The sequence below is a fragment of the Mustela nigripes genome, chromosome X, assembly GCF_022355385.1.
Source record: "Mustela nigripes isolate SB6536 chromosome X, MUSNIG.SB6536, whole genome shotgun sequence".
In the NCBI taxonomy this organism is placed as follows: Eukaryota; Metazoa; Chordata; class Mammalia; order Carnivora; family Mustelidae; genus Mustela; species Mustela nigripes.
The window spans coordinates 19,943,499-19,959,243 of record NC_081575.1 but is presented as its reverse complement, the minus strand read 5'-3'; the positions used below and the strand labels follow the sequence as shown (position 1 = coordinate 19,959,243).

Genomic DNA, 15,745 nt, shown 5'->3' with positions numbered 1-15,745 from the left:
TCTAGGTGCCTCCACTGTGATGCTTTGATGTGAAACTGATTTTGGACTTCTGACCTTGAGAACTGTAAGATAATAAATTCATTTTTTATACTTTATTAATTTTTTTATTAACATATAATGTATTATTTGCCCCAGGAGTACAGGTCTGTGAATCATCAGGCTTACGCACTTCACAGCACTCACCATAGCACATACCCTCCCCAATGTCCATAACCCCACCCCCTCTCCCAATCCCCCTCCCCCCAGCAACCCTCAGTTTGTTTTGTGAGATTAAGAGTCACTTATGGTTTGTCTCCCTCCCGATCCCATCTTGTTTCATTTTTTTCCCTCCCTGCCCTCCCCCAATCCTCACATTCATGATGTTTTAAGCAATAGGTTTGTGGTGATTTGTTATATATTGCTATATGTTTGTTTTATAGAAAACTCATACATTGAACTAAAGGGTTAATATGAGGAGACAGTTTGAAAACTGAGTCCTGGCTATATTGCTGTTTGACAGTGCCTGATGCCTGAAAGAGATTTGGTTGTGATATGATGAAGGTTTTTACTTATCAGGAAAGAGCATCTCAGGGCACCTGAGTGGCTCAGTGCATTAAAGCCTCTGCCTTCGGCTCAGGTCATGATCTCAGGGTCCTGGGATCAAGCCCCGCATCAGGCTCTCTGCTCAGCAGGAAGCCTGCTTCCTCCTCTCTCTCTGCCTGCCTCTCTGCCTACTTGTGATCTCTGTGTGTCAAATGAATGAATGAATGAGTGAATGAAAGATCCTTCTAGGCATTTCTGGGTTGCTCTGATCTTGTTGCATTTTAGCTATGTCTTCATGCAGGCCAGAGGGGCACGGCAAGTACAGAGATGTTTTTATTCGCCACCCAGGGCTCAGAAGTTTCTTGCCGCTTTTATTTATTTATATTGTTGGGACTAGAGCGTGGAAAGCCTTCCCTCCCCCTGCAGATTAGGAGTTGGGTAATGAGGTACAAATAGTTTTGGTTCATTCCCATGGCTTATGCAGTGGGGGTGGGGTGAGGGGAGAAAGTATATATTCAATTAACATTTCTTACGGGTTTTCATTGGAAGTCTTTATTGAAGGTTATTCAGGGTGAAAGACTGCACTCCAGGGGCCATTCTAGCGTGGTTTTATATTGCAGCCCTCTGGCTCTCAGATGGCCATTTCCAGCTTCTTTCCAAGGAAGAACTGAGGGTAAGATTTGGGGGTTGCAGAAGGGGTGGAGGGATTGTAACAATGGCCGGGGGTATTTGGAATCTAAGGAGATTATTATTAATGTTAGTAATACCTTTAACACACACACTTTCTGTGCATGAACTCCTTTAATCCTCACAATATGCCCGTGAGGTGATATTATTACCAATGCGCATAGAAGTTAATCAAAGCTAATTAAACCCCCTCAAGTTCCATGGCTAGCATGTGATGGAACTGGGATTTGAACCCAGGCCTGCCAAGTCTCGGAGTTTGTATTTATCTTACCACGCCAGCTGGTCTCTCTAGAATTGTAATGTTGTCACACAAATGTAAGTTACTGACCAGAGGCAGAGTGAAAGCTTTATGGCATCACCCTATGGTTTGCAAACTTATGCCCAACCTCGTGACAGATGCCAGCATCCACTTTGCACAGGAGGAATGCAGCCAGCCTACCTCCAGTGTCACTGGGCCTTGAGCCAGGACACAGCCCTGTCCCGTGTCTCATCTTTGAGAGCTTTGCCTGCTTCTCAGTTTGTCCCTCTGATCACCCATCTGCTCTGGTCTCTACAAACATGCATCTCAGTTGTCTGGCTTCTTTGCCGCGTGGCCACCTACCCCTTTCCCTAATCTGTGGACTGTTTCCTACCCTCTGGATCAGTGTTTTATGGCACTCCTGCTAACTGGCTTCTTCTCCTTGGTCTCAATATGTCATCCTATGATGTAGCTCAACAACAGAACACCCTAGAAGAAGTCTACCTCAAAACAGTGAGAATCACTGAGAGGGGAGTAAAAGCTGATAATGCAAGGAATATTTTGGAGACTGTAGGGTAGGACACTCACTAGTCATTGGCTTGGAGATCAACCTGCTTCAGTGCCACTGTGATGATGTTTTAGGAACTCCTGCTCTAGGTAGGCTCCTATCATCCCTCAGAATTACTTTTGTATTCAGCTATAGTTCCTTAAGCCCACCTCTACTCCTCATCCCACCTGGCCTAATAACTCCCTTCAGTTCAGTTCTGCTCACATGGTCCTTAGGCCTGTAGGCCAACAGGGACTTAACATCATGAATTTAGAGCAAATGTGATTTGTCATTATAGGTGGGATCCTATGGGAATCAGAGCCATCTACTGCCCCAGCAATTTCTTCTTTACTCTTTTCCTTCTTCCATGAAACTGGATTCTGTTTTTAAAGTCAGCTCATCATAACCCTTGGCCACTTCTGGATTTCATGTTGCTTGAGGTTTGGAAAGCCACTGCTTTGGCCTGGGCACTGGAGAAAAGTAGAACAACAACAAGCAAGTGATAAAAGGACATCTGCTATATATCTTCTAGAAGGCATGTTTACCCCGGAAGTGACTTGGCCTTACTTCCTCAAGAGTCTGGGTTTCTCTCTCTAGCTCATCTTAGATTATACCTAAGAGTCAGATGCTGGGAGCAAGCAGCTGTGCTGAGCCTTGGGGGGGCGGGTGGCGGGGGAGGCAGCAAGGCTGTGATGTGCTTCCAGTTGATCAATATCTGACTCACATAGCTCATGCCAGTTCTGCAACTGTTCTTGCTAAGCTTTGCAAACTGCTCTGAATTATGTGTGACAGTGTTCACAGATAATGCTTAAATGCTCGAACGCAGTGGTCCTTAGCTGTTGTTTTCTGAACCATGGAACCATGGAATCTGTTGGAAGCTATGGACCTTCTCCTTAAAAATATACATGTTCGTGTAACAAACACATCATACAAACAAATGCAGGGTCCTTATACACTCCATGAAGCTCATGTATGGATTCAGGTTAATACCCCCAGAAGAGATAGTAAGATGGTGTTAACAGAACCCATCATTTCTTATTCTCTGTTCCTCCAGGCAACCTATAATTAAGGATCAGACATTGCTTTGGACCAGATGAAATAAGTAGGCATAAACATCAAAAACTTATTTTTTTCTCTTTTTAAAATTTATTTATTTATTTATTTATTAAAGATTCTATTTATTTATTTGACAGAGAGAGCACAAGCAGTGGGAAAGGCTGAGGGAGAAGGAGAAGCAGGCTCCCCGCAGAGCAGAGGAAACCCCATGTGGGACTCGATCCCAGGACTCTGGGACCATGACCTGAGCCAAAGGCAGTGGCTTAACCAGCTGAGCCACCCAGGTGCCCCAACATTGAAAACTTAAAGGTGCTTCCACCGTGAGAACTTTTCTGCAGTGCTTGACCGCACTGGTCACCTTTTGCTCTCTTCTTGAATCCTACTTTCCCCAGCTGCTTCATCTTCATCTGTCCTCCTCACCCTTGGTCTCCATTGTTGGCTCCTTGGGTACTTTAGACTCAACAATTTGCCAACCAAATTCATCTGTTTTCTCCCACACCAGTCTTCCTCTCTGCCTTTCAACTGTCCCCTGCCTTGCTTCAGCTTTCGTTGACACTCTGCTTTCCACTCCCACTGACCCCCCAGCAGTCAGAATTAATTGATTCTTCTACTGGTTCCAATGACATTTCACTCACACCTTCATTTTGACCCTCATCCCTTTGTATTCTGTTTATTCACATATGCAACTATCTGGCAACTTTGTGAGCCGTTCAAAGGCAAGGATTAGGTCTTGTAGTCTTGTTTACTTTAGTATCCTCAGTATCCAGCCCAGCACCTGAGCTCTCGTAAACATAGGATATGCCTTTCTGTTGGCGTCATGTGTGTTCTTTATGTTTTAAAATATATATATTTTTTAGCTTAAAAAAATACCAGCATGGGCCACCCTCTCCCTAGCTGCTTCCTGAGGCAAACCACCATCATCTCTTGCCTGAATTATTGCAAAGCTTCCTAGTCTCCCTGACTCTACCTACTCTCCTCCACCCCACAGTTTGCAGCCAAGGTCATTCTGCTAAAATGTAAGCCAGATCAGAATCCTTTGTTGGCCTCTCACCTCACATTGAGTCAAATCTAAAGTTGCTACTCAACGTGTCCCTGCCTGATCTCTTCCTCTTATCCCCACCTATCCTATGCACAGTGGCTAAGGATGCAGACATTAGAGCCATACCACATGGATTCAAATCCTGGGTCTACCATTAACCAGCTGTGTGACATCGGGCAAATGACTTGACCTCTCTGTGCTCCAATTTCCTCATCTGCAACATGGAATGATAGTATCTACCACATAGGATTGTTGTGAGAAGTAAATGTGTTAATATATGGAAAGTACCTAGAACAGTATCTGGTACATGGTGGGTACAGAATCAGATTTTGTTAAATAAACAAAAATCTGTCATTCTCTTGCTTGCTTGCTCCTCTCTAGCCACTTGGGCCTCTTTATTGTTTCCCAAACGCACTCCTGTCTCAGGACCTTTATACTTACTGTCTACTCTGCCTGAACATTCCTCTTCCAAACACCCCTATGGCTTGCTCCCCATTTTCTTCCAGGTCTCTCTCTCCATGTCACCTTATAAGAGAGGACTTCTTTGACCCATCACCTTTTTAAAATAGCAAAACTTTGTCACTCTCTGTCCCTAACCCTTCATAGCACTTTTCAATGTTGGATGTGTATTTATATGTTTATTTTCCTTCTTCCCCAAGAATGTAAACTCCATGAGGAAAGGAACTCTCCTTGCCTTGTTTATTATTATAACCCTAGCACCTAGAACAGTGTTTAGCATGTAATAGTTGCTCAATAAATATTTGTTGAATGAATGAGAGACAAAAGTGAGGAAAAAAAAGGTCATGATTCTCTGCCAAGATAACATGGCAATAAATAATCTAAGTGATCGGACACCTAGGTGGCTCAGTTGGTTAAGCATCTGCAATTAGCACAGGTCATGATTCCAGCGTCCTGGGATCAAGCCCTGTGTTGGGCTCTCTGCTCAGTAGGGAGCCTGCTTCTCCCTCTCCCTCTGCCTGTCGCTCCCCCTACTTGTGCTCTCTCTGTCAAATAAAATAAATAAAATCTTTAAAAGAATAAGAATACAAAATGTAAGTGATATCTGGATAAAGGGAAGAAAATTCTAATAGTATAGAGAGGAAAAAAGGGAAAGTAAAAGCCTCTCTTTTCCTTTCCTCATCTGCTTCCCTAAAGGTGACCATAGCTTTCTGTGTTTTCAATTTCATTAACCAATAGTTGTACTGGTTGCTTGCTATGCGTGCAGAAAAGTGTTTGAGGTGCTGAGGGCTTAAAAAGGAAGAACCTTTATTTTTCAGGATCTTGTACTCTTTCTGGGGAGATAACATGAAAGAGTTGTGATGTGCTGCAGAGTTCAGAAGTGGGAACCACCTCTGTGGACTGATGAGGTCAGGGTATTTCCTGCTTGAGAGATGCCTGGATGGGAGTTTGGAGCTTGGGCAGGTTTCAGAGAGAGAAGAGCAGCCTAGGGTGGTGGGGATTTCCCATCAGGGTGTCTAGGTTGGATAATGAAAGGAGCCCCTGAGGAAATGGATAGAAGTGAAGCCTGGCTGAAGTTGAGGCTTTGTGTTGGGGAGCAGTGGGAGGAAAGACTGGAAAATAGGGGACAAGACAGTTCTACAAGTACCGAAAGACCTAGAAGGCATGTGGTAATGAAACAGAACTGTAGGGGCCCCTAGGTGGCTCAGTCAGTTAAGCATCTGCCTTCAGCTTATAGCATGATCCTGGGGCCTGGGTTTGAGGCTCACATCTGGCTCCCAGGTCAGTGGGGAGCCTGCTTCTCCTTCTACCCCTCCCCTGCCATTCATTTTCTGTCTCTCACTCTCTCTCAAATAAATAAATTAATTTAATTAAATTAAAAAAAAAAAGAAACAGAATTGTTACTGGATGAGATGAATTTTATAGACATTCCAGTAGCACAATTATTAGGACTTGGTATTGGATAGATATCTTTGGGTAAGGAATAGGAAAGACTGAAATCTGAAACCCCTGTTTGTACCTGGACAACCAGGAAAATCGTGATAGCATTACTTGAAATAGGGAAGTGAGGAGGGAAAGTTGTTTTGGGATGTGCTGTGGTGGGAAGTGAAGAGATGAAATTAGCTGGACATATTGCTTAGCCTTACCTTGAATGTGAGGATTGCCTTTGGCTTCCTTAGCATTGGCCAGATAATCTAGACCTGAGCTCTCCATACAGTGCCTGCTAGATCCATGTTACTGGTGGAGATCACTAATAGCAAACCTGGTCCTCCTCTCAGATACTAAAGTTCAAAGAGTTCCCTGGATCCTCATCTCCTTTCCACTTAGACTGGTGGAAATCTCTAGGCATCATCTTACCTACCAGTTCCTACCAATTGGAAGCACATTGATGGAGATGTCCCAGGTAACCTGGGATGGTTTTCAGTTCTCCCAGGTTAAGAATATCTCTGCTGAACCCACTAGCTAGATAGCAGTCTTCCCATGTCCTCCACCAGCCAACTAAACTGTCCTTCCCTTTGGTTGGTCTTAATCTCCTCTTTTGCTTCAGCGTCCTGTTGAAACTTCCTGATGACCAAGACCCAGGTGTAGGCCTATTTCTCTTATTTTACAGTTGCCTGAAGAATCCAGCCAGATAATGCTTACTAGTTTACCACTTTGCAGTGTCTACTTCAATCCTACAGCTAAGCAACCTAAGATTCCCAGAAGCAGATAAAACCTGTATGCAATCTGTCACTGCTTAGTTTTCATTGCCAAGTTAATTCCACAAAGTTAATGAATAGCTGGGTTGGACTGGAAGAGGGGCAAAAACAGAATGACTGAAGAGAAACTGTCACTAGTGGGGAGTCTCCTGGTTTTCGGCAGGACATGGGTAGATGTTGAGTCATTGAGGGTACAGTAGTCCTCATCACCATCATTATCATCAAAGTACTTTATGAAGTGCCTAATTCCTGGGGCTCTGAGCTAGGCTTACACAGAGAACTACACAGCTCTGGAACTTCACTTTTAGACCATGCATGGTCTGATACCAGTTATTGATGATGACACATATACTATGGATTCATAACTTCAGTATGGCTTAAATCACACATTATATGCCACCATCTCTTCTCTATAGGAGATTTCCTGGTTATTTTAGGAGTGAAGTCTACCAAGCAAATATATCTTGTCTCCTCAATGATATTATTTAGTTCCCTTGGGCAGAGAACCTCACCTTACATTCCTGTCTGCAGACATGCCATACAGGACACATACAGATGCTCAGTAAGGACTGATTAAATCAACCAGACCTGAGAGATAGAGTCAGAGTACCTCCTTTGAATCTCAGTTTCTTCCTCTGTAAAATGAGGAGGGTAATTGTATGTATAGATTCTATGAGGGTGGTTGTCAGGATGGAGGGCCAGTACATGTGACTTGCTTAGCACACAATCTAGCATCTGCTCAATTATTAGCTTTTTCACTATTTCTGCCTCCTGCTTAAGTAGGAGCGAGACAATGGAAAAGGGTGGGTGAGGGTAACAGCGCTTAACACAAATCTGGGTATTCAACGCAGCCTATGGAGGCACAATGGTCAGTGGCTTATGCATTTGAATTTGAGAAAGAAAAAGATTTACCCTCTCACATATCTTCTTATTCCTGAACAGGAATGCTTTGATGGGTGTGTGTGTGCGTGAGCAGTTGGCTGGGACTGAAGCCCGAGTAAGGATTTGCATCGAGAGCAAAGGCTGGGGCTAAAGTCGCCATAACGGGCATCCTTTTTCAGTCTTTATTCAGCAAACATTTATAGGTAGCCCAATCAATGCCAGGCGTAGTCCAGCCGCTGAGGGTCCTGTAATAAACCTGGCTGACACCCGTGCCTCCGCTTCACAGAGGGACGAACCGAGGGACTAGACAAAAACTCCCCGGGAGAGCAAAACGCGCGGAGAAAAGAAAATGCTTTCCCGCGCTAGTGCGTAGGAGCCACGCCCCGGCGCAGCCAAGCTCTTCCGGCGCGACGCGAGCTCCGCGGAGTCCAATGGGAGCGTGACGCTGGCGCCGCGCAGGCGCGGTGCAGACTCTCCCGGAAGTCCGTGTCTCGGTGCTGAGCGCGAACTTGAGAAGATGAAGTAAGGCCTCAGTTTACCTCTGAAGAAGTAGGGACGGGCCGCGGGAGGTGGCCCACCAGGACTTGGGTGGTAGAGCGTCTGCCGGGCCGAGGGGCAGGAGAGGTGCAGAGACTGGAAAATTAGTCCCTTAGTTTTGCTCTCCCTTACCTCTGGCCAGGCCGCTCTTAATGTCCGTTTTTCTGCCCGCCCCCCCCGCAGTCCTTTAACTAAAGTGAAGCTGATCAACGAGCTGAATGAGCGTGAGGTCCAGCTTGGGGTGGCAGATAAGGTGTCCTGGCACTCCGAGTACAAGGACAGCGCCTGGATCTTCCTGGGTGAGGTCCACATCTTTTTCCCGCGCTGCTCCTCTCCTGGCCTGCTTCCTAACCTTTCGGCATTCCCGCCTTTCATTCCTCCCAGCATTCATCACGCACTTTTATTTCCTTCTGCTGGCTGCCCCGTAAATCCGTTTTCCGTATCTCTTTTCTCTCCCATTTCTAGTTTGCTTCCCCTGTCACGTCAGTTTCCATGATAGTAACCCTTTGCCATTCACTGTGGTAACAGTCTTGACACTTGGTTTCTTGGTTTCAGACCATTGTTATACCGCGTCCTCCTATTACACATCTAGGGAAACTGGGGTGCAGGGAAGTTAATGGACTTCCTTAAGGCCACATGGCTAGTAAGTGGGACAGCCAGAACTATGGGATTCTAGAACTCATGGTCTTAGGTATGATCCTGTATGATTGCTAGTCCCCTGCCCTTTCCCCTTCCCTCAGAATTCATTTTTCTCATCTAATTAGCTCCTGCCTTCTGTCCATGGCCATATTGTTATATCTATATTCACTTTGTGTCACTTCCAGTAATATGACGGTTTGTTCAAAGAAGTTATTGCACCACATACTGTGCTAAGCACTTATATCCATTGTTTTATTTAATTCTTAAAACAGTTCTGTGAAGTAAATACTAAAGTCCCCATTTTATAGATGAGGAAGGAGAGAGTTGCAGGGGAATTTATGTCCTGTGAAATGCTGAAAGTTGTCTATAAAGACAATTAAGAATTTTAAAATCCTTAGTCTATGTGAGGTGGGGTTAATATTTTCAGATTTAAACTGATTTTTAGATCTTAGCTGTGAATTTCTGGGTAAAGAGCAGGTGTGTTCGAGACATGTTTGTGGAAGCAGAGCTTTATTGCCAGAAACTATCTGCTTTGTCCCTAAGATTTTGGGTGTGAGGAGTATTTGGTTAGTGGTGACACCGACTTTTCCACAGTTAATCACTCCTTTTGCTGCACTAGTACTGCACTTTATATATGCTTCTGTCGTATCATCTGACTGAATTCTTTGAGAGCAGACTCTCTGGCTTACTCTTCTTTGCACCCGCCAGTGCTGGGCCTAGTGCATGGTATGCTTGTAGACACTTGGTAAATGTTAAATGTGGTTTTTTTCTTCTAGGAGGGCTTCCTTATGAACTGACTGAAGGGGACATCATCTGTGTGTTCTCGCAGTAAGTCCTTTTTCATTTCCTGCCTTCTAGGTCATCAGAGTATGTTTCCATAATGCATTTTGTGGCATCACACAAAATCCATTTATTTTATTCTAAGCTAACTGACCTCCCTGCATGGGGAGGGCTGGAGCTTCTCTTCTAGTCTAGATCAGCCCCAGGACATGGTTGTAGAACTCTTCCAATATGGGAAATCCAAGAAGTTGGATGATTTAGGAGGCTGTCTTGGGAATTCTGGTCTATTTTTACTGCTTTTTCAGTAAAGCTTGTTCAGCCTGGGCCTACACTGGAACAGACTGGAACTCACAGGGCTCCTTGGGCTCCTCGGGCTCCTGCAAACTAAGGGTAATCCAGGATCACAGGGCCCTCTGGCCTACATCTGTGTGGTGTTGTAGGATTAGGGCAAAGCACAGAGAAATGGGAGAAAAAGCAAAAAGCTTTAGTCACTAGTTTGTTTTCTTAGTTTATAGATGAGTGTAAGGTTAATGAGCAGAGCCATTATCTCTTTACCTGGAAGCTGAGAATGACAGGCTGATGAGGAACAAGAATGACGAGGTGAACCTTACTTTCTTCGTTCTGCTGTGAGATGAAAGCAGCAGCATTGGGTGGGAGAGCATCTTGGCAGCTCGCACTAGTAGTGGTAGCTGGTAGGAGAGGGGCTAGGCACAACACAGAGCTACACAGAATGGTTAGATAGTCCATAAGGCCAGAGGGGCCCTGAGGGCAGAGGACTGTTGTAGAAAAGTTGGACAGCATGTACAGGCAGATGACTGGGGTAGAAGGGTTTGGGGAAGCAAACAGCCAGCACACCATGGGAGAGACATTGCCGTGGCAGGGGATGGTTGGGCTGTCCAATAGGAAAAGGACCCTTACTGGTTGGGCAGCATGTGGGGGAGAGGGCCATGGGAAAGAAATTGGGCAGCACACATGAGAAGGCCATGGGAGAGGACCTCAGCAGCCCATACTGGCAAAGCACCCGGAAAGGGACAGAGGCTGTTTCCTCCTACTTTTGGGGAGCTGGAAGTTCACAGCAGGTGCAACCTGTAACTTCCACCCCTTATGATACCTCTGCCTGGTCCACCCTTCCATCTAGGGGGTGTTTTTGTCTTACTTGCATTGAGTGATGATCAGCTGGTGTGTTTGTCTATTTTGGCTGTACACATCGCTCTCCATGAAGATTGCCTTTGCCATTGGTAACAGTAGTTTTCAAAAAAAAATTTTCCGATTATCAAGGTAATGTATAATCATTATAGAACATTTGGAAAAAGGAAAAGCATGAAGAAGAAATTAGAATGTACTGTTAACATTTTAATAATTAGAAAAACTGTTAACATTTTGGTATATTTCTTTATCATTTTTTAAATGTTGGGCATTATTTGCTGTTATAAATAGTATTGCAGTATACATTGTAGTACATACATCCTTTGTATGCATTACTGATAGTTTCCATAGTGAAATTACTAGATCAGTATTAATTTACTAGCGTTAACATTTTTATTTTTTATTTTATTTTTTAAAAGATTTTATTTATTTGACAGATCACAAATAGGCAGAGGCAGGCAGAGAGAGAGGGGGGAAGCAGGTTCCCCGCCTAGCAGAGAGCCTGATGCGGGGCCCAATCCCAGGACCCTGGGATCATGACCTGAGCCGAAGGCAGCGGCTTTAACCCACTGAGCCACCCAGGCGCCCCGTGTTAGCATTTTTAAGATGTTTTAGAAGTATAGCCAAATGGCTCTCTGAGAAGGTTGTACCAGTTTCTATTCTCACTAGAATGTCCATTTTTCTGAATCCTAATTGGCAGCGGCTATTTAAAAAAATACATTTGTCATATGGTTTCTCATTATGAGTTTACTTTCCCTCTAATCATCAGTGAGGTAAAACATCTTTTATAGATTTACATGCCATTATTTCTCATTTATTTTAAGTTGTCTTTTCATATTCTTGCTTGTTTTCTTCTGTTGGTGTGTTCCTCATTTTCTTAGTGATTTTACAAAAGCTCTTAATGGTTTTAACTCTGTTATACCACTTGTCATGTATTGTGTTACTGTGGACTTACTTTACTTAATTTGACGTATTATACTACATTATCATCATTATTATTTCTTGATGTTCAGATTGGCATGATTTGGTCTGTAGGAGTCCTTTTCAATGAGTTCCTATATTATCTTTTCTTTTACTTTTTATTTTGAAATAATTTCAGGTTTAAAATAGGAAAGTTATAAAGTAGCATAAAGAATACCTGTTTCCCCTTCGCTTAGATTCCCCAGATATTGACATTTTACTACATTTGCCTTGTTGTTATTTCTCCCCATGTGTATCTGTTATTTTGTTCTGAACCATTTGAGAGTTAGTTGCAGACATGATGCCCATTTATCCCTAAATTCTTCAATATGTATTTCCCCCCACAACAAGGGCATTCTCTTGTTTAACCTCAGTATGGGGACCAAATTCAGGAAGTTAACACTGATACAATATTATTATCTAATCCACAGACTTTATTCAGCTTCACCAGTTGTCTTGATGATCTTCTTTATAGCGAAAGGAAAAAAAAACTGCTTTGTGGTCCTTTATCTACGATAAGAGTTGTAAAGATTTTCTCGAATTTTGTATTTGTCTTTTGACTTCGTTGTGATTTTTTTCTTGCTGTGCAAAATTAAAAAAAAATTCATTCATGTGTTTAAATTATATGGTAAAATTGATTTTTTTAGGGAGTGTACAGTCCTGTGAGCTTTAATACATGTATAGATTTGTGTAGTCACCCCCATAGTTAGGAAGAATAACAATTCCATCATCCCCAAAACTCCTTTGTGCTGACCCTGTATAGTCTCACACTCTAGTGTTTTATATGGTCAGATTTATCAGGGTTTTTTTTTTATTGCTTCTGGATTTTGAGTCATAATTAGATAGTATATCTCCCCACCCGCCCATCTGTGTTCCCTTCTAGTACTTTTCATTTTTATGAATTTCATTTTATGAATTGAAGTATCTGATCCAATTTGAGTTATTCTGATGTATAGTATGAGACACAGATCCAGTTTCATGTTTTTTTTTTAGTAGCTCTCCAGTTGTCCCAACATTTATAAAAACATTCATATTTTCTCCCAGCAAATTGGGATGTCACCCTTATCATATTACTAATTTTTCTATATATACTTGAATCTCTTTCATGGCTTTCTGTTCTATTGGTCTGTCTGTCTCTTCATGTGCCAGTAGCACACTAGTTATTCATAGCATTTTAATATCTGGGAGAGTTACTCCTCAGTGTTCTTTTTTTAAAGATTTTCCATCTACTCTTACATGTTCATTTTTCCATGAGAACTTTAGAATCAATGGATCCAGCTCCAGGAAAGTGATACACAACTTGTACTACATTAAATTTCAATATTAACTTGGGGGAAGATGTTGCTGTCTTTATGATGTTGAGTCATCCTACCTAAAAACAAAGGATGTCTTTATATTTGTTTAAAACTATGTGTGTCTTTCAGTTTTAAAAAAAATTTTCTCTATATAGACTTTGTACATTGCTTGTTGTTAAGTTTATTTCTAAGTATTTTATCTTTTTTTGTTGCTAATACAAATGGGGTTTCTCTTTGTTTATATCTTCTGATTATTGTTTGTAAGAGAGTGATTTATTTTTTTTAACTTTATATCCTGTTACCTTATGGAATTATTATACTGCTTGTTTTTGTCATCGAGTCTCTTGAGTTTTTTATACATATATAAATATATACATAAATAAATCTTCAAATAGAACGGAAAAGATTACTTTTTCATTTTTTACATTTGTTTTCTCCTAATTGCACTGGCCTGTACCTACAATATTAAACAGTGTTAAATAGCTCCTGTCCTTAGTTGAATCAGCCCCAATACGGGTCTCCCCCGCTATCTGAAGGTAGAGTGTTCCGTGAAAGCCTTCTAAGCTACAGTGGCATAAAGTAATGAAGCAGTTACCATATCATAAAACTGAAAATCCTCTTCAGCTTTCTTTTGGTTAGTGAAAACCGGTACTAATGTAGGTCTTTTGTAAAAGTGAAGGCATAAAGTGAACATTCAGGTAGTGGGGGAAACCTGTATTTTCTGTTAGGTAAGGTGCTACATAGCTGGCCGGGCTGTATGTATGTGAACATGTTATTAAGGATCCATCAATTCTTATTTTATTTCTATGACTTCTTTATGACTATTTTACTTTTTAGCTTATGAATCTTTCACTTACCTGGAATTTAACTCTGTATAAGGAGTAAGGTAGAACTTTTTTCTTTTTTCCATTACTTGTGCTTTTATCTTTATTAACTCCCATTGGCTTTCCTTCGATTTGTTTTCTTTTATATTCATTCTGCTTTTTTAACAGTAAAATTCCTAAAGGTCCCAGATTTTTCTGATTGTGATTTTAGCTGCATCCTGTAAGTTCGGTATATATTCTTCTCATTTTTGTTGTTTTTTAAGTAGTCTGCCATTGATTTTTTTTTCTTTATTTCGCTTTCATCCATTTGTTAGCTAGGTTTCAAGTTAGCTAGTAGCATATTTTTTTATTTAAAATATGATTTCCAACTGTATTACATTGTGATTGGAGAACATGTTCTGTTCTGTTTTTGGACATTATTGAGGTTTATTCTGTAACCAATTTTAATATATGTTTTGTGGATTCTTGAGAAGAAATTGTCGTGTTTTTGTAAGATTCAAATATATGTATCCAGTAGTTTGACATTAATATTTATTAACCACATAATTGTTACATTGTTATGTTTTTATATTTATGATATATAATTATATATTGATATTAATTCCTTTGACCTTATTTTTGTCAACTTTATGTGTTATAAACTTAAGTGGCATGTTAAAATATCTCACTACTTTTGTTATTAGTTTCTCCTTTTATTTTTAACAGGTTCTTTAATTAAATTTTTGACTTGTGAACTTATGCGTAAGGTTTCATGACATATCTTTGTAATATATTAGGACCCTTTTCAGTGTAAAAGAGCTCTCTTAGTCCCATTTAAATATTTTTTTGGCCTTGAATTCATCTTTGATCTTAATACTACCACCCATAATTTTTGTAATTGGGTGTTCCTGCTCTAATTTTAATTTTTAACCTTTTTATGTTATCTTGTTCTAGATGTGTCTCCTATACAGATTATATTATCTGAATTTTGTTTTGTCATTCAATCTGGAAGTTTTTGCATTTTAAATCAATAGTGTCTTACTCTTTTATAAAATAAATAGATATGGGGAGATTGTTAACATTAATCTGGTGCGGGACAAGAAGACTGGGAAATCCAAAGGATTCTGTTTCCTTTGCTATGAAGACCAGAGGAGCACAATTCTGGCTGTTGACAATTTTAATGGGATCAAGGTGAGTGTGTTGACTAAACAGGATTTGGCTGGACTTTTCCTGTATGTAAGGGTTCGGTTTAATTTCCCAGCTGATCGCCACAGGGACAAGGACAGTACTGGTCACCTGGGTGTGTTGAGAGCGCTGCCGAGGCGTGGGGACGTACTGACCAGGAAATGATCCCAGGAAACAATTTCCCCAGCATACGACCCTGCTAACACTTGTTCCTTTTCCTCATACTCATCTTCCCAGGAGCATAGCTATCATGCCCCCCACTCCCAGCCAAGCCTCTGGCTTCACACCTTTCCATTCTCATACCCACTCTCCTCTCTGATGTGCTGGGCAACAAAAAGACCAGCAAATGCTGCTCTTCCGTGCTATGCTCTATTGGGATTTGGGGTTCTCATGGCTTCATGCTCTAAGACAGAGCTTTGTGGGTCTGTCCTATATCTCCACTGACTTCACATTACTGGGCCCTGGAAATTCTCTAGTTAAAAGTGTGATGACAGATTCTACAAAAGTAACTCGTTCTGAAGTTGTTTCTCCTCTGTTCCCTCTCCACCCCTGGCCTGAGAGAAGGTGATGGGCAGGCCAGGCCTGTCGGTGCTCTACCTGGTCCCTGTGCTTATTTAGGAAAAGCACTGCAGTTGTCATAGGTTGGGGGTTGACCTTTGACCCGGAGAGTTTGTCACTGATTGCACCAGAGTGGAACAGCTGGAGACTCTAGGACAGGGTAGAACAAGGTACTAGGCTTACTTTTTTTTTTTTTACTTTTTTTTTTTTAATT

The 15,745-nt window shown here is 41.8% G+C and overlaps 1 protein-coding gene across 1 annotated transcript in view; it reads left to right on the top strand.

Moving 5' to 3' along the window:
* Nucleotides 1-8,013: 8,013 nt before the first annotated feature.
* The window catches only part of RBMX2 (RNA binding motif protein X-linked 2), a 13,149-nt gene continuing 5,417 nt past the window's right edge, over nt 8,014-15,745 (top strand). The window contains 4 exon segments of the mRNA XM_059384893.1: nt 8,014-8,150; nt 8,349-8,464; nt 9,581-9,632; nt 14,850-14,979. Of these exon segments, the coding sequence (XP_059240876.1) occupies nt 8,146-8,150; nt 8,349-8,464; nt 9,581-9,632; nt 14,850-14,979 (303 nt within the window). The 5' untranslated portion in view covers nt 8,014-8,145.